At 40.6% G+C, this 22,520-nt stretch overlaps 4 protein-coding genes across 5 annotated transcripts; 1 reads left to right on the top strand and 3 right to left on the bottom strand.

Annotated features, from left to right (window-relative positions):
• The first annotated feature begins 1,120 nt into the window (after nucleotides 1-1,120).
• Nucleotides 1,121-3,463, top strand: LOC115595738 (diablo homolog, mitochondrial-like). Of its 2 annotated transcripts, none has more exons than XM_030440539.1 (6): nucleotides 1,121-1,452; nucleotides 1,590-1,722; nucleotides 1,843-1,968; nucleotides 2,315-2,425; nucleotides 2,589-2,685; nucleotides 2,880-3,463. In XM_030440539.1, exons 1-6 carry the CDS (start codon nucleotides 1,316-1,318, stop codon nucleotides 3,083-3,085), a joined length of 810 nt encoding a protein of 269 aa, XP_030296399.1. In that variant the 5' UTR covers nucleotides 1,121-1,315; the 3' UTR covers nucleotides 3,086-3,463. The 2 variants fall into 2 exon arrangements, with proteins under 2 accessions (XP_030296399.1, XP_030296406.1); XM_030440546.1 differs by having other exon boundaries at nucleotides 1,135-1,452; nucleotides 1,593-1,722.
• A 440-nt stretch (nucleotides 3,464-3,903) lies between these two features.
• LOC115571643 (odorant receptor 131-2-like) lies at nucleotides 3,904-4,869 on the bottom strand. Its single transcript, XM_030401140.1, has one exon. It carries the CDS (start codon nucleotides 4,867-4,869, stop codon nucleotides 3,904-3,906), a length of 966 nt encoding a protein of 321 aa, XP_030257000.1.
• A 3,415-nt stretch (nucleotides 4,870-8,284) lies between these two features.
• LOC115571625 (odorant receptor 131-2-like) lies at nucleotides 8,285-9,250 on the bottom strand. The gene has a single exon (XM_030401109.1). The coding sequence runs from the start codon at nucleotides 9,248-9,250 to the stop codon at nucleotides 8,285-8,287; it is 966 nt and encodes a 321-aa protein (XP_030256969.1).
• A 1,881-nt stretch (nucleotides 9,251-11,131) lies between these two features.
• On the bottom strand, nucleotides 11,132-21,783 carry LOC115571615 (uncharacterized). Its single transcript, XM_030401098.1, has 4 exons — nucleotides 20,862-21,783; nucleotides 16,476-17,155; nucleotides 15,256-15,384; nucleotides 11,132-11,182 (listed from the first exon to the last, which is right to left on the bottom strand). Exons 1-4 carry the CDS (start codon nucleotides 21,781-21,783, stop codon nucleotides 11,132-11,134), a joined length of 1,782 nt encoding a protein of 593 aa, XP_030256958.1.
• Nucleotides 21,784-22,520: the final 737 nt, after the last annotated feature.

Below are 22,520 nucleotides of genomic sequence, written 5' to 3'. Positions count from 1 at the left end.
GTTGTTGCTATTCTGAGAGAAGCAGAAGGATGATGTAGGCTTGGCAACAGCAGTTCCAACAGTAATACCACAATAAAAATTTGGGCAACCAGAATTGGATAATTATCCAGAATAAGACCCACAATTCCTTCATGATCCAGCATATTTGAAGGTTTACATTCTTAAGCCTAAAGATTGGCATTGTATAATTATTGATGTAATAAAATACTCCACATCTACTTAGTCTACAGTAGGCTAATGTAGAGTGTGCAATATGACAATTTTATATTTTGAATTGATTGTACTTGAAGGTCTGTACAATCTTATTTTTTTGAGGCAAATCATAGAAATTGTGACTTTAAATGGCCTCTGAACAAGCCAATAGAGTGAGTTGGCCAACTGTGTACTGTAGCTATGCTGATTGGATGAATTACTTCAAGCGGCTTCTTCTTAGGTGATGTATTGTAAACAATATAATGTGAGTTAATTAGTGGCATGGTGGATGAAAGGCTCATGCCAAAAGGTAACTGTTTTTAGTGCAATATTGTGTTTTAATGTCTGGCTGTAACCCAATGTGACATTTTAAAATGTCAAATTATATCTTGGATGGCGATAGCGATAAAAAGTGACCTTTTTTTTGGTCAACTAACCCATTACATAACAGATCTTCAGCATGTATAGCCATTTGTCAATGGAGCTCCTTGTGAGGCATTTTGTGCAACTTGGTCTGCCAAGTGCCATTTTCAGATATACAGCCATTGTCATGACATGTGGTGAATCATTTTGATTTGTAGTACCTTTTATTAATTGTATGAGAATTTTATAAAATTCCAGAACAAATTCTTATTTAATGCGTAACAAACCCTAATATTAGGATAGTTATAACCTAAAAACTACAGATGTCCATTTCCAGAGAGCATATGAAAAACAAAAAATCTAAAAGGTTTATGTTTATTTTGTCATGAACTACAGATATACAATACACTCACACACGTAGCAGAGCAAGATTGTGAAATAGACCTGCACGTAATTTCTTTCTGTGAGCTTTTGTCAGATAAAGCCATATACGCACATTGGCAGGCAGAGTCAACAGATCAATGCCTTTTACGCAATGAAACGGTGCTGCAGCCCTACAAATACCCACAGGACATGACAGTTGGTCATCGTCGAGCAGACAGAAAATTGCAAGCAAGAATACTCCACTGATTTCTCAAGGCAACAGTCAGTGGACAACGGATTAGTTTGAACTTCTGAAAACAGAAAACCAACGATCAGCAACTAGCTTAACACATATTAAATCAAGTACATTCTTTAAGTGCTGCAGTTAGTCTGCAAGATGCAAGCTGTTGGTACGTGTTCTGTGTGCACCACCCGTGCTGCTGGAGGACTGCTACGAAATCACACAGACTTTTCACTATTCCGGTCCACCAAGAGTGTGGTCAGGAGAGGAGCAGCCTGCATCCGTTTCCTAAGGTATGTTATGAATAATAGGCAATGACATATCATACGCAGTAAAGTGTAGCCTGCATTGCTGTAAGTACAGAGATTTTGAATTACCACTGATTTTGACTATAATAACCTGCTTATATTCTTTCCTTCTTTTTCTACAGCAGTACTGAGAGTGTCCTATTCAACAGCAGGAAGACTGGAGTCCAGAAGTTGGGCGAAAGGACAGATGCTGTGCCCATGAGCATAGCATCTCTTAATGTTGCCCGTGGACTTTGTGCTGTCCCGTTTGCACAGGTTGGTGGGTCTTCTGCCAGAGACAGTATAACACAAACTGCAGCAATTCCTCAGAAAGAAGTTTGTTCTTGTTCTTCATTTTGTTTGTGGGGAGTTAAAATACTGATCTTCTGTTTGTAGCAAGTGGAATACCTCTCTCATGAGTCCCTGATCAGAAGAGCAGCCTCAGTGGTTACAGACAGTTCAAGTACTTTCCTCTCCCAGACCACCTTGGCCCTCATAGATGCCATTAAAGACTATTCAAAGGTAGGTTTTTCCTCAAATGTCAAACATAATATTCACATTTTTTTACCACCAGCCTCAGTTTAGAAGTTTAATTCATCATTGGGAAGCAAATATATGAGAAAGACCATTATCACAATACAGAACCTATTAATGTCTATATGGCCATAGGTCTGAATCTTTACATCCAAATATAATAACAAGGTAAAGATGAGCCCTCTTAGAATGGAGAATAATATTGTTTAATCATGCGTGGTCTGTCACATATTATGTAAACCATGTTAGGTAGAAAGAAGTACTGTAATGTTATTATTTTGAGAATTACCCTGTACTGTCCCTGACTTTCTGTCCTCTCTCTGTTTGCTAACAGGCTGTGTACACACGCATTGCTGTCCAAAGACGTTATTTAGCCTCATTGGGAAAACTGACCCCAGCAGAGGAGGATTCGCTCCTGGAGGTGATCAATAGCCAGCGTGCACAGGTTTGTTTGCTTTGCCCTTTTAAAGAAAAGTTGAAAACTAATCTAAATCTGCTCTAGCATTCAGTTTGTCCTCTTCAATCAGCTGTTATTTTTTTTGCAGAACCAATAGCAAAACATGCATGTATTATTTTGACTCATCATCATATTTTCTTTGTCCTGACAGATTAGTGTTAGACTACAAGAATGCAGACGTTTTGAGTCAAACTGGATCAATGCTGTCAACCTGTGTAAAATGGCAGCTGAGGCAGCACACACTTCAGGTGAGTTGAATGAGTACAGCTTTATGTCCTGGGTCTAGATGTAATGCTGAAATACCACTGCATGTATAATGAAGGAAGAATGAAAGGACTCAAGTTAAATTAATCTGCTGCCTAAATTAGACCGTGGAACATTTACCGTTTTATTTTAAAACTGCGATTAAACAAAATCCGTGTTTGTGTCTGTGTGTTTCCAGGAGCTGAGCAGGCGTCCATCACAGTGAGGACAAACATTCAGGTGGCCCAGTCCCAGGTGGAGGAGGCACGGAAGCTGTCAGCGGACGCGGATAAGAAGCTGGCCGAGACTAAAGTTGAAGAGATCCAAAGGATGGCAGAATATGCTGCTTTTCGAGACAATAGTGAGGAGCCTGAGCTGCATGAAGCTTATCTCCGTGAAGACTGAGACACATTTATAGAGGTATTGGAAAATGTAAAAAATAACAACAAAAAAGCCCAACATTTTTAAGCCTGTAAAATGTTTACGTTTGCAAACAAAATTTTGAAAGAGGATGAAATGACTTGCTAACAATTTGCAAATGCTGAGGATTGCAAAAATCATTATTTAAAACTATTTATTTGATTTGTTAATATCAGCCAAGAGCTTCTTGAAGGTGATTTTAAAATGTCTATATTGTGTAGCAGTGGGGCTTGTCCAACATCAGATCATAATGTTGTTTTTTAAAAATTTTTATTGTAACAAAGACTTTTCTTTTTATAAAACTATGGTTTGTATGTATTCACATTAGCAATAAATGTAAAATAAACCTTGTATTTGACTTGATATATGTGTTGGTGGGTCCTTGTTTTTACAATGTCAAGTAATACTAAATCATTAGATATTACTGGTTACCACAGGCAACTGTAACTGCACAACAAAAAATGTTTAAAGCCATATGTTCTTTGTCTCTGACTTGTGTGATGGCAGCACTATCCGCAGATATTTGTTTGTAAAAAAAAAAGCATTATCTCTGAGCAGCACAGTTATAGAAAAAGAATGCACAGTGCATCATGAACAATCCACAATAGCACAAGAATTTTAAAAAGCACTATTTATCTATATCCATATCTAACCTAACTATAAATGAATCCAATTTGTTTGTTCTTCCCTCCAGCATTGTTGCCTTTACTGCAGTCGAAAATCATAACTAGTAGTAATGTAGATTAGTTAATAGTAGGCCTTGTTCAAAAAAAGTGAATTGCAACCGTAGTGAGTCACTTTTTTTAAGTGTGTTGTGCATTTTTTCTGTTAAAAGGCACTAGTCTACCTTGAAAAATATTTATGTTAAACAAGTCAAAGAAGGCATATTTTTTCAGTGCATGAAAAAAATGATCATCTCTGAGCCCATATATCAGAGGACTCAGACATTTTGGAGTAAGATAGAACATTACATAGTTAAAAAACCTTACATTGATGAATAAACTTAAATTAATCTCAAATACATAATTCTCTATGAATGGGGTCCATAGCTGGATGAGACAGAGCAGCAGCTGGAAACCATGAAGGATTACTGTTCTGAGACCTTTCCATGTTGACTTTTTATTGTCTCCGGATGCTGTTTTGGCCACTTTCATTATTTTAACATAACAGAATACAATGGTGATAACCATTATGAAAAAGTAAATCTGTTGTACAGTTGACCATATGTGATCCTGCCATCTGTGCAAAATATACATCTGCAGAGAGCATATTTTGTGTTGTTTGTACAAGCTCAGAGAGGCTGATGCAAAGAAAGAGGAAAAAACTGCAATGCAGGGTAAAGAGCTGAGGCTGTGAATGATGAGAATGCAATGCACATGGATGCGTTGGGAGCACAGCTCTGCATGGCGCAGAGGCATGCAAATGGCAACATATCGCTCCAAGGTCATTGCTGTCAGAGTAACTGGTGTGACCATCGAATACAGAAGCACTACCATTGAAATATTGATACATAACCAAACTTGTATGGTAAAATTAAAATAGGCCAAGAGGAACAGAATATTAGATATGAGTAATAGAAAGCTATCAGACAGTAGTGTAACAGCAAATAAGATGTAGCGTGCAATTGTGTGGAAGGACTTCTTCTTGAAAAAGGTTAGGATGAGTAAAAAGTTGATGCCAAGAAACATCATGACCAGTAGCTGCACAGAAATCACCCGATCATTGATTTGTCTCACCTCACCACCAACCCATGAGCTGTTGTCCCCCATCGTTCTTTTAGGCAGATACACAAGTTGTTGAGGTACAGTCAAGTGTTAAATAACCATCCGTCAAAAGACAAATTGTGATTCTCATCACAAAAACACTACATTTTCCCTGCGATGGAACAGCACTGTTTGGCATTTGTTCTGAGCGAAGGCTCTGCATGAAGACTTTATAGGAGTGACTCCACTACAAGGAGCGTATCCGCTAATTAAACTTTGCTCACCACAGTGTTGTCATCAATACCTGCTCATCATCTCAATGGCTACCTGTAGACATTTCTGGGTGGTAAGCCACCATTGCTGTTGTGGCCCCTGACTGACTCTTTTTCAAACCTGACTTGTAAGACACAGTGCAACACTACATTTATCTCAACATTATATTGATTCAGAGCTGCTCCAGGGCTTTATGGGCCCAAGGCAAAATTTGATTTGGGGCCCCTAGCCCCCATCTAAACACGCCACCCACCATTGCTTTGCCACTATTAACTATTTATTGTCCATGCTCCATTGTTTGCCCATTCTACATCTCACACAACCATTATCAAGACTTGGTGGTGAGCTAGAAAGTGACAAAATGACAACAAAGCCCGGCTTTTCAAGCTACTCACCGCCTCCACTCGAACTCAAAGTTAGACTGACCAGTTCATACTATGGCCCTGAGAGCTCACAGCACGGCAACTTTAGAAAACACATGCAAAAAGACAAAAGACAAGCAAATTAAAGCCCCTGTACAGACTTTTCATTTAGTGTTGATTTTGGCGGCCCCGGTGGACGAAAGCGGTGGTGTTTTGCCGGAATGAAGACCGCATTTCCCATGAGCCCTAGCGCCCACTGTTGTGAAGATGTTTGTCTGGCCGGCGCGTGTAGATTTGGGTCATTTCATAAATGAAATAAAATTTACATACCTGTCTAGGAGGAATCGGGCAAATTCTGGATCCGACTTGAATCCCTACAAGCCCCGCAACTCTCTCCATCTCTCGAAGGAATTGCCAATGTTTATCCGTGTTTTAGCCCTAGCTCGATCTGATTCCCTCTTGTCCTTTCGTTGGTCTTCGGTTCGAATTCTTTTTCTTTTCTTTGTCTCATTATCAGCCATGACAAAAGTTTTAGCTCGGTTAGCACTGGCTAGTGTAGCAACAAAACAGATATGCTGAGGGTCGTCAGTTCTGGTCTGACTGCCGTAAATCGTTTCGTCAGTGGTCCGACCCGACCAAGGCCTTTCAGAGGTATAAAATTAGACTACTTAGAAATAGTGTATCTTCACACGGATGGGCTCATTTGCTGTTGTAGGTAACAGAGACACATCAGCAGAAACCAGAGACTTTTGCATATCCAGTTAAAAACTCCGTACAGGGGCTTTAAGAAAACATCTGCATCAATTTAACAACATGCACAGCATTTAGAAAACTCGCTGCAAAGACCACAGCACAACACATTAGAAAAAAGCGATGCAAATAGACCGCAACACAAGGGAAGTGTTTCCAGAGGACACTTAAAAGTGATCCACACGTCTGGACATGCTTGTTGTTGATTTTGAGTCACACCGCTATTAAGGTTCTCTTTCCAACAGTGGCGTTGGAAAATAAGATAAAATCTATGTGTTTTTTATTTATTTTAACATTCTGATCGCATGATTCAGATATTAGCCTATTGCAGTGATCTGCTGTTAAACTATCATTAACCTTTTGCTTTTAATTAGCGATAGTTTAACAGCAGATCACTGCAATACGCTATTATCTTATTACATTATAAATTATATTAAATCTGCATCAACAACATGCGTGTCCGGATGTGTGCATCACTTTTAATTGTCCTCTGGAAACACTTCCGTTGTGTTGCAGTCAATTTGCATCGCTTTTTTCTAATGTGTTGCATTGTGGTCTTTGCAGCGCTTTTTTCTAATGTGTTGCATTGTGGTCTTTGGGATGAAGAAGCCACACTGACAGAGAATTGTGGCCATCGAGATGTGCCCCAACTCTGAGTCACAACCTCCCCGTCTCTCAGATGAACTAGCCACTCTGCAACCCAACTCAATCCCCTCTCTATATCCACCAACCTCCTTTCCTTCATCCAGCAACTTCCACCCCTTTTTCCTCATCCACCAATCTTAACCCCCCTTTCCTTCATCCTGCAACCTCAACCCCGCTTTCCTTCGTCCACTAACCTCAACCCCCCTTTCCTTCATCCACCGACTTTAATCCCTTTTCCTAATCAAGCAACACTGATCCCTCTTTCCCATCCTTCCCAGTCCTCTACACATTTAAATCAACTACCTAAACTCTAAAGTATTGTGTGGTTTTGTTTGTGAAAATGTTCATTGTTCATTTCACCGGAGTTGCTTAGACCGCTCAGTCTCGTGTCACTGAATATAAAATCTTTACTTCAACATTTTAGGAGCAAATCCTCACAGTATTTCCTCCCTTGGGGAGGGTAACATCAGAGGATCAATACTAGTTTCATAGCTGTGTATTGAATATGCAATGATACAGTAAGCAGTTGGTGTGCATTTAAAGATTTAAAAAATAATTTATCGAAAATCTCTGGATTTACTTTATGTGAAGAGTTCAAAGGTGTTATCAATTTATACGTTTACAAAGATTTACATATCAACACTGCATTTTTGTGATGAGAGCAAATGTAACCCGTCTTTATTTAATAAATTATCTTAAAGAATGTTGATTTCTGAACAACAAGACAAACTGCTTCAATCTGTTGTGCTTATAGACAGTGCATTTTGTATTTGAAGAAATAAGGAAAAGTAGCCTATTTCAAATTCTTTTTTAGGGAAGTTCAGGCAAATCTTCACCTTTTCATGTGTTAACAAAAAGTCAGCATCGTCACCAGTTGTTTACGTTATGGTGAACGTGGAAAAGTACATGAACTTCACAATTTGTAATGTATCAGGATGTAGATGAAGGAACTATAAAAGATATGTTGGCTTGTGACATTAAAGTGTATGGTACTGTAAAATCAGGCGCTCTATTGTAATTTGTTTTCAAGAAGAATTCTTTTGCAGAAAAAAAAAAAGTGGTACAACATGATATGATATATTGTTTTGATAAAGAAGTAGGCTAGGAGGCTGATTGGCCTCCTTCAATATTTCTGTAAGCAAACTTGATCTGATTTTATGTAGCTCGTGGTCTGAGTCTTGTCCCCTGCAGCTCCTTATGGGACAGCTCACTGCTTTCTCATGTTCCATTACAGAACTTCCTGCAATAATTCAAACCGATCCATTGTCAAAAGATGCAGAAAAAGAGCGTTGTCTTGTTCATGGAAGCATACAACACAGATTTAACATCACAACTATCACAATTGATGAAGTTTGTTATCAGTAGAGCTTGTTGCAATTTACCAGTTAGAAATAAAATGTTCTTAAAATTCTCATGTTAAACTCAATTGCGACCATAGTGAGTCACCTTTACTAAGTGCATTGTGTTTTTTTCCTGTTAAAAAATACAAGCCTGCCTTGCAAAATATTTATTTTAAACAAGTAAAAGAAGGTATAGTTTTTCAGTGCATGAAAAAAATGATCATCCCTGAGCCCATATATCAGAGGACTTAGACATTTTGGAGTAAGATAAAACGTTACATAGTTAAAGAACCTTACATTATAGAAAATAAATAAATTAATCTCAAATACAACATTCTCTATGAATGGGGTCCATAGCTGGATGAGACAGAGCAACAGCTGGAAACCATGAAGAATTACTGTTCTGAGACCTTTCTGTGTTGACTTTTTATTGTCTCCGGATGCCGTTTTGGCCACTTTCATTATTTTAACATAACAGAATACAATGGTGAAAACCATAATGAAGAAGTAAATCTGTTGTACAGTTGACCATATGTGATCCTGCCATCTGTGCAAAATGTACATCTGCATAGAGCATACCCTGTCTTGTGTGTAAAAGCTAAAAGAGGCTGATGCGAAGAAAGAGGAAAAAACTGCAATGCAGGGTAAAGAGCTAAGGCCGTGAATGATGAGTATGCAATGCACATGGATGCGTTGGGAGCACAGCTCTGCATGACGCAGAGGCATGCAAATGGCAACATATCGCTCCAAGGTCATTGCTGTTAGAGTAACTGGTGTAACCATCGAATACAGAAGCACTACCATAGAAATATTGATACATAACCAAACTTGCATGGTAAAATTAAAATAGGCCAAGAGGAACAGAATGTTAGATATGAATAGTAAAAAGCTATCAGAAAGAAGTGTAACAGCAAATAAGATGTAGCGTGAAATTGTGTAGAAGGACTTCTTCTTGAAAAAGGTTAGAATGAGCAAAAAGTTGATGCCAAGAAACATCATGACCAGGAGCTGCACAGAAATCACCCGATCATCGATCTGTCTCACCTCACCACCAACCCATGAGCTGTTGTTCTCCATCACTTTTCTAGGCACATACAAAAGTTGTTGGGTTACAGCCAAGTGTCAAATCACCATCCGTCCAAGTACAAAGCGATTCTCATCACAAAAACACTACATTTTCCCTGCAGTGGCACAGTATTGTGGCACTCATTTCTGAAGACAGACGTCTGTTCGGCAAGTGGTTCTGAGCGAAGACTCTGCATCAAGACTTTGTAGGAGTGACTCCACTAGAAGCAGAGTGAAAGCTAATTAAACTTTGCTCACCACAGTGTCGTCATCAACACCTGCTCGTTGTCTTAGTGGCTATCTGTAGACATATCTGGGTTGTAAGCCACCATTACTGTCGTGGCCCCTGACTGACCCTTATCTTAACCTGACTTGGTAGCCACAGTGCAAAACTACAGTGTATTTATTTATACATCGATATATATATCGATTCAGAGCTGGCCCAAGACTTTATGGGGCCCTAAGCAGAATTTGATTTGGTGCCTCTCACCTCCCCACCTAAATTTTTTTTTTCTTTTTTCTTTTTTTTTTTCTAGACTTTATTTATCCCCGAGGGGAAATTATTCTCTGCATTTGACCCATCACTAGCTGCATATATATTGTAAGTGTGTACAAATACACACACACACTTCAAGCTAGGAGCAGCGGGCTGCTGTGACAGCGCCCAGGGAGCATATGGGCGTTTGGTGCCTTGCTCACGGGCACCTCGGCAGTAGTCAAGGAAGTGAACTGGCACCTCTTCAACTACCAGTCCACTTCCATATTGTGGTCCGTAGCTGAACTTGAACCGGCCACACTCCGTTCCCCAAATGCAGCACCTTCCTCAGCACTTCCAATATTAAGGAATTGACGAGGCCACATCGTTTTCTCCATTGTACATCTCACACAACCATAATCATGGCTTACTGATGAACTGGAAAACAACAAAATAAATCCCCAGACAATGCATTCAATGTCAACAAATTAACTATTTTAACATGAAATGTGCTAAAAGTGCAAGCTAGCGGTCTCCAAACTTGATCTCTCGAGGGGGGGGATTTTGCTCGGTGTGACAGTGTGTTAGACCATGGATTATATATTGACCAGGCTACATTGTTTTTTCCATTGAAAAGCACTTCCAATATTAACGAATTGACGAGGCCACATCGTTTTCTCCATTGTACATCTCACACAGCCATAATCATGGCTTGCTGGTGAGCTGGAAAATAACAAAATAAATCAGCAGACAATACATGTCAACAAATTAACTATTTTAATATGAAATGTGCAAAAGTCAAACAGTCAAATACAAATAATTTGTTTCTGACAAAATAATGAACGTGGATTGTGTAAAATGGGAGTAAAATGTAAGTGTAAAAAAAGAATACAACAATATGAAATAAATCAAATAGAAATGTAAATGTAAATAATGACATAAAATTAACTGGGTGAAATGGAAACTGTGCAGAAATGATTCAAATGTTTCTGTTATTCTCAAATTTAATTTCACAAGGAGTGATTGAAACAGACAAGCTCTTAACAGATTCAGGACCAAAGGCCACGTGTCATATCTTTTCAAATATGCGTGTAACATTGTCACAAACTGGCTCAGTGTTTCTGACAATGAATGAGGGGAGACAAGTCGGGTTTTTAAGTTTCAACAAAAATGTTTATTTGTAACGTTCAGAAGGAAACTACTTACAAAAGCATGGGGTGTGGAGAGTAGCGGCATCAGTAATGGTTGCAGTGTATGGATGAGTGAAGCGTGTGTGTGTGCTCGTGTTGTTGTAAATCAGAAAAACACCGAGACGAACCCAGAACCTGCTGTGGAGCCAAGGAGAGAGAGCGAGACAACGAGACCAAGCTGTTATTTGTAGCCTTGGAAGAGGCCTAGCCAGGTGTCAGCACCTGGCCTTAACGACCCTCCCTGACTGCCAGCTCCTGCAGGAGGTGATCAGCTACATCCTGGTAAAAGCAAAAAGGGAGGGGTCGTAAGCAGGGCTGCACGATATATCGATATATACCATCGCGATGTACATGTGTGCAGTAGTCACAGCGCAGAGCCTGCGAGGTAGGACGCAAATGAACTCATCTAATTTCAAGGGCACCTGACACACTTTGCATGCAGACTGTGCATGCAGACTCTGCAGACTCTGCATGCACAGCGATCCAGCAATCACATTAGTTCTTAATCAGTGTGCTAAAGCAGACCAGCCCCTGCACATAGAGTGAGTCGCTGGTAACAACATTGAAAAATGAGCAACGAACAAGAGAAAATTGCGAGAACGAAGACTTGGTGCCAAAAAGAAAAGCAACGTCAGTTACCTGGAATTATTTCGGCTACAAGAAGGATGATATTGACCAAACACGTGTTCTGCGTCGACAGTGTGTGGCATCTGTTGCCACAACGAGGTAACACCATTAATTTGTTTGACTTTTTACATTGGTACCACCAGTGGTTAAATTGGCTTTTGTAAGGAGGGGGAGCCCTTCTTCACTCTGCGGCCATTATCTTGATTATATCTCACATTCACATAACTTATTATTCCTACATTTCACCATCAATCTACACTGTAATTTGTAAAACGTATTCACAATATACATAATCAGTTTACATATTAGCAACATTTATTTCCATCTCATCAATACACATCAATTATTTGCATTGTTTACACCTTACCATCAATTCATACAGTTATATACATCTCACACATACATCTGCATGTCAAAACATCAAACCACATATCAGCAGACAATTTAATTTATAACTTTCCAAATTGGATTCAGTTCAAGTTTCTGCCCCTCCTGTCTCTTCCTATATGGTCTGCCGATCATAACCCACTTCTTTACATGTTTTTCTGGGTTCCACATTTCCAATGGTGGATCCACTAGGTTTATAAACATCAAGCAGGACAGATTGTGAATTTTAAGCTGATTCCAAACAGGTGAAATTATAGTGTTCATAAGGGAAAATCCTCTTTCACATTCTGCTGTGCATACAGCCAGTGTATCTGCTACTTGTTGTAGTTTGACCAGTCCTCCTCTTAGTGGCATGGTTTTATTTTCCTTAAAGTCTCTGAAATCTTGTTTTACAGTGGAGTGATTTACCCTCAGACGATTGCATAGCTGTCTTAATTCCAGTTCTCCAAAGAGCACGGGTACAGGAGTAGGCCAGGTTTCAGGACATTAAGTTGTTCATAAAGTTCTATTTCCTCCTCTGTGGTCTTCCTGGACAGCATACTGTTACTCAAAGCATCAAAGAATTTCTGGGGTGGAATCATTGTTTGTCTTCCACCTGTTCTCACTGTCACCCCTTTGAATACACCCTCCTCAACAGCCTGACAAGCAAGTTCATAGTGTGGCCCATTTGTCTTCTTCATTGCTGAACAAATGTCAGCCTGTCTTTTTTCATAGCTTCTGACAAACGGATATCCCTGTTTTGTAATGCTTCAGACAAGTCTTTTAGCTTTTCTAGGGCATCAAACGTCAAAAGTCTGCAGAGGACAGTTTTTCTCCCAGCCCTTCATACATGCACCTCTCTGAAGACGTTCTAGCCACATCTTGACTAGCACTTATGAAGTGCTTATGCAGAGCACTATACATGTTCCACACAGCCTCAACAGTTCGGTAGGAGGAGGCTACCCACCTTACATTTAAAACGCAACCTATCTTGCGTAACTGTGTTCCCACTGATTCTGCAGCTTTGTCTAGTTCTCTAAGGTTCTTTGGAGATTGGCTGTAGAGACTGTACAGTTTGTCTAGGAAACTTCTAAAGTGATTAGACTCAGTACAGCACTTTACTGCATCACCAACTGCAAGTTCCAGCCTGTGATTGAGACAGTGCCAGCCAACAATGTCAGGGTATTTCTCTTTTAGCTTTGCATACACCCCTGCCTTTCTACCCAGCATCAATGATGCCCCATCTGAACAGAACCCAAGGAAGCATTCCTTTAGAAAGTCATTATCTAATCCGTTGTCCACGAGGCAGTTGAGCAATGCATCAGTTATGCCATCTGCTGTAGTCTGCTCCAGCTCAAAGACATTTAAGAAAAAGGTAAGTGGGTCTGAATTTTGCACAGCTGCTTGCATATATACAACCAAACAAGATTTTTTGCTAACTGTAGTGCTTTCATCAATCAGAATAGACACCTTGGGCCTTGTACACCTGATTCTCACCATCAGGGCTTTTTTCATGTCTTCTGCAATGAAATGTACAATATCTGTGCATAAAACATTAGTATCCAGGACTCCCATGTTGAGTCCATTGATTCTTTGCAATGTAATATGCCATTCACAACCCAGGTATTTCAATTATTTTTTTGGTGATCTATGCCTTTACAAATAAATCACATTGAATTTAAGAATCCATTGTTGATTAACGGTTTGAAAGTGAGCCTAGCATAAGATGGTTCATAATTGTAAAATACGGTAAGTGATGCTCTCCTAAGTGGTCAGACAGGGCACCCTGAATTGAATGTTTCCTATTCAATATTCCCATTGACAAATTATTTTAAACTGTCTTATCCCTTTCATTATGTTACTCACCACAGCAAAGGATCTCTGCACTGTCCCTGCATCCTGCATCTGTCGCTGACTTACAAGTTAGAACCTAGATGTCAGGAGAGGTGGTGGAGTGATAATTATTTAGTGAGCAGTATCTATTCTTTCATGAATTGAAGTACAACTGACTGTAAAGTAACAGTCTATGAAACTGGAAATTCACCCAAAGCCTCAAAGTAAAATATCAGTGTTATGATCCAGTTTATGAATGAAATATCCAGAAGAGAAATTGTCTAGGGGCGCAAACATCAAACCAAGAGACTGTCAGCCAAGAACAGACCAGGTATAACGTTAATCAAATGAAAACTAACCAACTCCTAATTTTCTCACTATTTGCTGTGTTTCCCATAGGTTTTCAGAAGGCTATGGCGGGAGCGGCGGAGGCGGGGTCGTGATGTAACTTTCTTTTTGTTTTCTGTGAGAGACTGTGGCAGAATGACTTGATTAATGGGAAACGCTAACTTGCATTAGCTCGTCTACGTTTAGCTAATGAGGAGGGTGGTTAATCAATTGAAAACTACTTGCCCTCCTCATCTTTTCACAATTTGCTAACGTAGCATTAGCTATGTAGAGACTTCATCACAGAAACAAAAAGGTGAAAAATACAGACAGTTTCAGTAAACTAAGTTAACATTTTGCTGTGACAGTTACCTCACCCACCTTCTGTGCGTCAGTAGCACCGTGTGTGCGTGCGTGCGTGCGTGCACTTGCGCAGTATGCAAGAAAACATGGACTGGAGTATCATTGGTCCAGGTTTTATCACAATAAACGAGCGGAACGGATTCAGTAATGAAGCTCTGACACAAAGCTGAGTGAACAGGCTGATGTATTGATGGGGATCCAAATTAATGATTTTAAAAAGTCATGGTAGTTACACCCATGATTACAATGAAACACTGAAGCAGAGGGAGCTCAGCTCCTGCTGAGGAAGCGGAGCTGAACTCCGGAGGGCTCCGGCCCAATTTAATCTCTGGGTATCACACAGCAGAGTCCTACACAGGTCTTATTTTGAAAACCCGCCCGTACACCGCATACTTAAAACTGCATCCGACCCGTTTTCCTACAGTAGCACAAATTACATTTCGCACCTGCGCCAGCCCGCTATAAATTGTTACCAACCCGCACCCGAAGGAAAATTAGACAGGCGTAATTTTTATAAATGAAAGTAAGCCAGCTGAGGAATGGGAGTTCTGGGAGGGCGCACGCATGCATGAGCTCATAGGAAATATAAATGCTGATCATTTTGAAATGCAGCATCACATAAAGTGCTATTCAGGTCATCTGACGAAAATTCCTGTATTTTTACATATCGCAATATATATTGCAGGGTTAAAAAAATCGCAATGTCACTTTTTTCTAATATCGTGCAGCCCTAGTCGTAACACCCCCCTCCATAAGAACGAGGTTTCACCGAGTATTATATATTGAACAAATGACACTGTCAAAAACAATATGTCCCAATCTGTCAGGGTTAATACGTCATCCATTAGCTGATGATCAGTACGGTACCCCGTCCAAGCTGCATCCTCCAGCACATCCGTCCTCACCAACCCAACAGCCTTGGTACCAAAGGAGCAGTATAAGGGGAGGAAGAGACGAATGGTGAACTGAGGGGAGCATTGAAATGAGACACAGCATGCAAATTAGGGCTGCAACGATTAGTTGACGTAATCGATTACAAATAAGAAGAATATGAATGATGGCGGAACATGTTGAGGAGAGCGGGAAAGCGAAACCAAACATGTCCAAAGTTCTGGAACTTTTTCGGGCGGTAACCTCCCATCTTCAATACATGACATTACATTTACGTGTGACTCGAGGTAGATTATTTTGAGTTATTTAAAAAAAAATAGCTTACAAACCTACAAGAAAATCAAACTGAAATGGATTTGCATTTTTTAGACACATTCAATCCATCCATTAGTGTGCAACCAAAAAGTGATTCATTAAAGTTCATAGTTATTAAAAATTAAACAGATCTCGAATGACAACAACAAGTATGAGTGTGCTGCCCCATGTGTCATCAGACAAGAGGCCAACTGGAGACATGCTCTTTAATACATTCATTGGCTAATAATGTGTACAGATGTGAAGGGTGGCCAGTAAAATAGTTCTACAAAAATAAGTCAAATTTGCAAATAAGAGGTTTCTGTCTGACTGCAACAATATCAGTAATAATTAACGTGAAGGATAATCAATTAAAAACTGTAATAATTAGTATGAATTAGTTCAGTTGACATTAAAAATCCAGTTGTGTTTCAAAATATTAAGTTCTCAAATGCATGTTTCATGGGTTTTTAATTTGCTCTGAGAATATGAAGGTAAAACCAAAGTAGAAAGAGATGCTGCCAAAATAATCGTGACTAATCGAAAAAATAATCAATAGATTAGTGGACAACCACAATAATCATTAGTTGCAGCCCTAATGCAAATGAAGACTAAGAGTCCACGGGTGCCTGAGACAGTGCGTCCGCAATTACATTGTCAGTCCCTTTAATGTGTCGGACAACCAAAGTATTTGGCTGCAGGAACACCTCTTTAGCCTCTGATGAGGGTTATGCAGTGACTGTGACAGTGGTATAAATATCAAAATGCTGCAGAGCCCAAACAAGTGCCAAACAAGGATATCCAGCTCTTTTAGTGTTTCTGAGTTCCTCAACCGGCCTCTTAACACCCCATCATCAGAAGCAATGTGTACCCCTTCTCCCTCAACTACCACAGAGAAAGGGCCACCAAACCCTGCCTTAAAATGTGAATCCACAGGAGACAGAAGAGCAAGCACAGAGTCACCTGGGTCAAACTGGCGAGATCCAGCCTGTTGGTCACACCGTTTCCTCATCTTGCTCTGTGACCCCTGCAGCCTCTGCCCAGCCAGCCCACCTGCCCCGCACAGCTCCAGTCCGAAGCTGTTGACACGAACCACAAGATCCTGAGGTGGATCCTCTGGCAAGCACCCACCTTGCAAAACTGCAAGTGGGCCACGCACCCTGCGCAACTCCCAATCACCCGACAGCTCTGTACAATAAGCAATCTGCTTTACTTTGGAGATGCCAAGGTGACCTGCCACATCACCGTGTGACATTTGGAGCACTTTACTGTGACAGTTAGCCAATAGGCCCTTTTGGAGGAAATAGCCCTGAGCAGTGTCCCTCACCTCCGATGCTGGCACAACTCTGTCAAACAGCTCAGTTAAAGAGGAATCAGCCTTCTGTTCAGCTACATGCAGTAGTTGAGAACCTGCCAACTGGTCAACCAGCAGAGAATCTGGCAACCCCAAACACTCCGGCTCCACCACACTCTGTGCATCACAGCTGGCAGCACGGGTGATGGCACAGCCTGGGAAAATGTTACCTGAGTGCAGTGGTGTCACAGAGGGCGCTAGCACAATGGGGAACATAGGGGGTTTCACTACCTTAGGCTCACCTTTGGCCCACACCTTGTGACTGGCCAAATAATTTCCTAAAATCATATGCCCACCCTTAACAGGCAACTGGTGACAAACACCCACTGACACCTCTCCCTGGACAAGACCACAGTTGAGAACCAGTCGATGCAACGGGACAGAGAATGGGACCATACCCATCCCAAGTATGATTACACATCCACCAGTGTCAATTTCGAATGAAGATGGTAACAGAGACTCAAGAATGAAATAATCTAGTGTTCCAGTGTCTCTTAGTATCTTAATGGGAACCTGCACTCCACCTCCTACCAATGAGACCCACCCCTCTGATATAAAAGCAGAGTAGTCAGCCTGAGGAACTACTGGCTCAGTGCAGGCCTGCACTTGGTCTAGCTCCCTGCTCTCAGATGTAATGACTGGAGCAGCCAGAGCAGCAGGTTTCACCTGACCAGAGGACCTCCTGGCTTTCAACACTGGAATCTCATTTTTCCAGTGCCCTCTGCCTGACAGTACCTACAGGTGTCAGAACTGACTGCTGAACTCCGCCCACCCTGACTTTTGCAGAGCTGGCTCATTTGCTGGTTTTACCTTACCTGACCTGGGATAAGTGTCATTTGTAGGACGAGCTTCTCCCTTTGCACCAAATAAACTTCTGTGTGTTAGAACATACTCATCAGCCAAAACTGCAGCCTCTCTGGGAGATTTCACTTTATGTTCATTAATGTATGTAGCGACATGGTCAGGCACCAAGTTTTTAAGTTGTTCTCTGATCATCAGGTTGCAGAGATCAACAAATGTTTTAGCTTCAGATGATGCACACCAGCAGTTTAACTGGGAAATTAAGTCAAGGGCAAGTTCAGTGTAGGTCTGATTATCCAGCTTCTTCCTTGATCTGCAACGCTGGCGATATGCCTCTGGCACAAGTTCACATACGTTCATCACTGCTGCCTTCACTGTCTCATAAACCTTACTCTCAGCTACCTTTAGAGCTGAGTAGGCCTCTTGGGCCTTACCAGTCAGAACACACTGCAGTAAGATGATTCTGTCTGAATCTGGCCAGCCTTGAGCATCTGCTATTCTCTCAAACAGAGAGAAAAATGAGTCTGGATTAGACACGTGGAACCTGGGAAGCAAGTGGAGATTATTAACCAAGTCAAACTAAGAAGACTTGCCCTCTGAACCCTCAAGACCATCAGTTCTGTTCACATTTGAAAGTTTACGCTCTTTTACCAGCTGTAATTGATATTGTTACACTTCCAACTTTGCACACTCAGTTTTATGCTTTATGGTTTCTAGTTCTACTTCCTTTTCCAATTTTAACCTCTCCAACTATGACGGCTACTTTAATTGCAACTGCAGCAACTCCTTCTGTTGCTGCAGTTGCTAGCACCAATGTTGTTAGCACCACATTGGTCACGGGACTGCCAACTGGCTGGCGGCACAAGACTCCAGCCTCGAACAGACCATATTATGTTTTCACACTCTCCTTTAATTTCTAGTCCGGAATGTCAATTGTATAGTAGTCTGCCATCTTAAGAAGCTGTTCCTGAGTGCACTGCTCCAGCAAAGACTCTGAAGGATCCTGGATGAAACTCTCCACAAGGGAAGCCATCCTCAAAACCAAATAACCAAATGATCAACCTTGACCAAGACACACAGAAAACCCAAACCTGGGGTAACAGGGGAACAGTAGCCTCACCCCTATCCTGATGATAACTACAATCATAAAAGCTGTTAACTAACTCATCCCTAGTCTTCGTGCAGTTAATGGTGGGGAGTAATTATGCACGCTAAACCAGCGGCGTGAAGAAAGCAACCAGGAAACTGGCAACCCTCTCACAACCACAGAGAGGCTCCCGAGCTAAAGCTCTACCCACCTTCACCGCCACCTTAACCTGACACTTCCCCTCCCAAAACGGTTGGTGATTAACCACAGCACAGACAGCTATGTCCGAACACAACTAATGTTCACTCCAATAAAGGCAAACCAAAGACTATTGTCTAATATAGGAGGAAACACACACCAACCTAAAACAGGCCAAATTACGCATACAGACCAAAATAATTCTACACCATTTTAGGATCAATACTGGATCCCGGACGAGCCCCCACTTATCACGAACTGGCTCTTTGTTTGTGACAATGAGGGGAGACAAGTTAGGTTTTTAAGTTTCAACAAAAATGTTTATTTGTAACGTTCAGAAGGAAACTACCTACAAAAGCATGGGGTGTTGAGAGTAGCGGCATCAGTAATGGTTGCAGTGTATGGATGAGTGAAGCGTGTGTGTGTGTGTGTGTGTGTGTGTGTGCGTGCGTGCGTGCGTGTTGTTGTATATCAGAAAAACACAGAGACGAACCCAGAACCTGCTGTGGAGCCTAGGAGAGAGAGCGAGACTAAGAGACCAAGCTGTTATTTGTAGCCTTGGTAGAGGCCTAGCCAGGTGTCAGCACCTGACCTTAATGACCCTCCCTGACTGCCAGCTCCTGCAGGAGGTGATCAGCTGCATCCTGGTAAGAGCAAAAAGGGAGGGGTCGTAACAAACATATACAAAAGTAAAATATACATTCAAATCCATACATTGTTCACTTCAATGGAGTTGCTCAGTAATCAATAATTTGGAAATAAAACACTCACAGTATTTTCTGTCTGGGGGAGAGTAACATCAGAGGATCAATACCAGTATCATATCTGTGTATTAAATATGTAACAATACAGTAAGCAGGTGGTGTTGATTTAAAGAGACAAAAAAAACCCTATAGACAATTTGTGGATGTACTTTATCTTAAATGTTTACAAGTGTTATCAGTTTGTACATTTACAAAGATTTACATATCAACAATGTAATTTTGTCAGAAGGGGAAATGTACTTTACAAAGTTTACAGCATAGTCCAAATTAAAAAATGTTAAGCATTTCAAAGTAATTAATGCCACTCATAGAGTGAAATGAAGTGAATTTGAAGTATGTCCATTTCTGGACCATAAGGCAAACTGCTTAAATCTATTCTGCTTATAGACAGTCCATTTTATATTTGAATGAATTAGGAACTGTTTGAGTATTTCATTGTTTTAGGGAAGTTCTGGCAAATCCTAAACTTATCCTGTGTGTTGAAAAAAGTCAGCATCTTCACTAGTTGTTTATCCTTGTGGTGAACATGAGAAAATACAAAAACTTCATAGTTTGGTTGTATTGCAGTGTCAGGATGTAGATAAAAGAACGACCATAGATACTTTGGGTTGCAACATTGAAAACAACAAAAAAACAACAAAAAAAAAACTGTGGTTCAATATGATAGAATATATTGTATTGATAAAGAAGTAAAGCAGTAGGCTGACTGGCATCTTTCAATATTACTGAGACAAAGTTTGTTCTGATTTTATAAAGCAAATGGTCTGAGTCTGTTCCCTGCAGCACCTTAGGTGACAGCTCACTGCTTTCTCATGTTCCATAACTGAACTTCCTTCAATATTTCAAACTAATCCACTGTCAAATAATGTGGGAAAAAAAGCATTGTCTCTTTCTTAGAAGCATACAACACAGATGTAAGTATGTTATTAGTTGGGTCTTCTTACAATAAACCAGCTAGAAATAAAAGAAAATGTCAAGGTGAGTTGCAACCATAGTGAGTCACTTCTTTTTAAGTGCATTGTACATTTTGTCTGTTAGAAACTGTTAGTCTACCTTGCAAAATATTGGTTTTATACAAGTCAAAGACAACATACTTTTTCAATGCATGAAAAAAATGATCATCCCTGAGCCCATATATCAGAGGACTCAGACATTTTGGAGTAAGATAAAACAATACATAGTTAAAGAACCTTACATTGATAAATAAACTTAAATTAATCTGAAATACATAATTCTCTATGAATGGGGTCCATAGCTGGATGAGACAGAGCAGCAGCTGGAAACCATGAAGGATTACTGTTCTGAGACCTTTCCGTGTTGACTTTTTGTTCTCTCCGGATGCCGTTTTGGCCACTTTCATTATCTTCACATAACAGAATACAATGATGATAACCATGATCAAGAAGTAAAACTGTTGTACAGCTGACCTGATGTGACCCTGCCATCTGTGCAAAATGTACATCTGCACAGAGCATATCCTGTCTTGCGAGTACAAGCTAAAAGAGGCTGATGCAAAGAAAGAGGAAAAAACTGCAATGCAGGAAATAGAGCTGAGGCCATGAATGATGAGGATGCAATGCACATGGATGCGTTGGGAGCACAGCTCTGCATGGCGCAGAGGCATGCAAATGGCAACGTATCGCTCCAAGGTCATTGCTGTCAGAGTAACTGGTGTGACCATTGAATACAGAAGCGCTACCACAGAAATATTGATACATAACCAAACTTGTATGGTAAAATTAAAATAGGCCAAGAGGAACAGAATAGTAGATATGAGTAATAAAAAGCTATCAGAAAGAAGTGTAACAGCAAATAAGATGTAGCGTGAAATTGTGTAGAAGGACTTATTCTTGAAAAAGGTTAGAATGAGCAAAAAGTTGATGCCAAGAAACATCATGACCAGGACCTGCACAGAAATCACTCGATCATTGATCGGTCTCACCTCACCACCAACCCATGAGCTGTTGTCCTCCATCACTTTTCTAGGCATGTAAACAAGTTGTTAAGTTACAGCCAAGTGTTAAATCACCATCTGTCAAAATACAAAGTGATTCTCATCACAATAACACTACATCTTCCCTGCAATGGCACAGTATTGTGGCACTCATTTCCAAAAACAGATGTCTGTTCGGCAGATGTTCTGAGCGAAGGCTCTGCATGAAGACTTTATAGGAGTGACTCCACTACAAGAAGAGTGAAAGCTAATTAAACTTTGCTCACCACAGTGTCGTCATCAACACCTGCTCATCGTCTTAGTGGCTATCTGCAGACATATCTGGGTTGTAAGCCAACATTACTGTCGTGGCCCCTGACTTTCCCTTATCCTTATCTGGCTTGGTAGCCACAGTGCAACACTATGGTATATTTATTTATACTTCGATATATATATCGATTCAGAGCTGGCCCAAGACTTTATGGGGCCCTAAGCAGAATTTGATTTGGTGCCTCTTACCTCCCCTGCTAAATGCACCACCGATATTAACTATATATTGACCAGGCTATATCATTTTTTTCCATTGTACATTTCACACAACCATAATCATGGCTTACTGATGAACTGGAAAATAAGAAAAAAAGGTGGAGAAGGATGACGTGATATCTTTCCCAACAGACTTTCTGAGCACTTCGTTAGAGTTTCAAGAAGAAGTCGACAATAAACTAGAGGGAGCGCACAGAGCGCTCGATCCAAAGCCCAAAGCCGCAGCTGCACCA

This window comes from Sparus aurata, chromosome 2 (assembly GCF_900880675.1).
Source record: "Sparus aurata chromosome 2, fSpaAur1.1, whole genome shotgun sequence".
NCBI lineage: Eukaryota > Metazoa > Chordata > Actinopteri > Spariformes > Sparidae > Sparus > Sparus aurata.
This window is presented reverse-complemented; position numbering and strand designations above follow the sequence as displayed.

Excerpts from the sequence above, each read along its gene's own strand:
- LOC115571625 (XM_030401109.1), bottom strand. The coding sequence starts at position 9,250 with ATGGAGAACAACAGCTCATGGGTTGGTGGTGAGGTGAGACAGATCGAT.
- LOC115571643 (XM_030401140.1), bottom strand. The coding sequence starts at position 4,869 with ATGGGGGACAACAGCTCATGGGTTGGTGGTGAGGTGAGACAAATCAAT.
- LOC115571615 (XM_030401098.1), bottom strand. The coding sequence starts at position 21,783 with ATGGAGGACAACAGCTCATGGGTTGGTGGTGAGGTGAGACCGATCAAT. Across the intron at positions 17,156-20,861 it reads TAAAACCAATATTTTGCAAG|CGCCCTCTGTGACACCACTG; the intron begins GTAGACTAACAG and ends CCATTGTGCTAG. Across the intron at positions 11,183-15,255 it reads ATCATCAGCTAATGGATGAC|GATGTAGCTGATCACCTCCT; the intron begins GTATTAACCCTG and ends TGCTTTTACCAG.
- LOC115595738 (XM_030440539.1), top strand. The coding sequence starts at position 1,316 with ATGCAAGCTGTTGGTACGTGTTCTGTGTGCACCACCCGTGCTGCTGGA. Across the intron at positions 2,426-2,588 it reads TCAATAGCCAGCGTGCACAG|ATTAGTGTTAGACTACAAGA; the intron begins GTTTGTTTGCTT and ends TTGTCCTGACAG. Across the intron at positions 2,686-2,879 it reads TGAGGCAGCACACACTTCAG|GAGCTGAGCAGGCGTCCATC; the intron begins GTGAGTTGAATG and ends GTGTGTTTCCAG.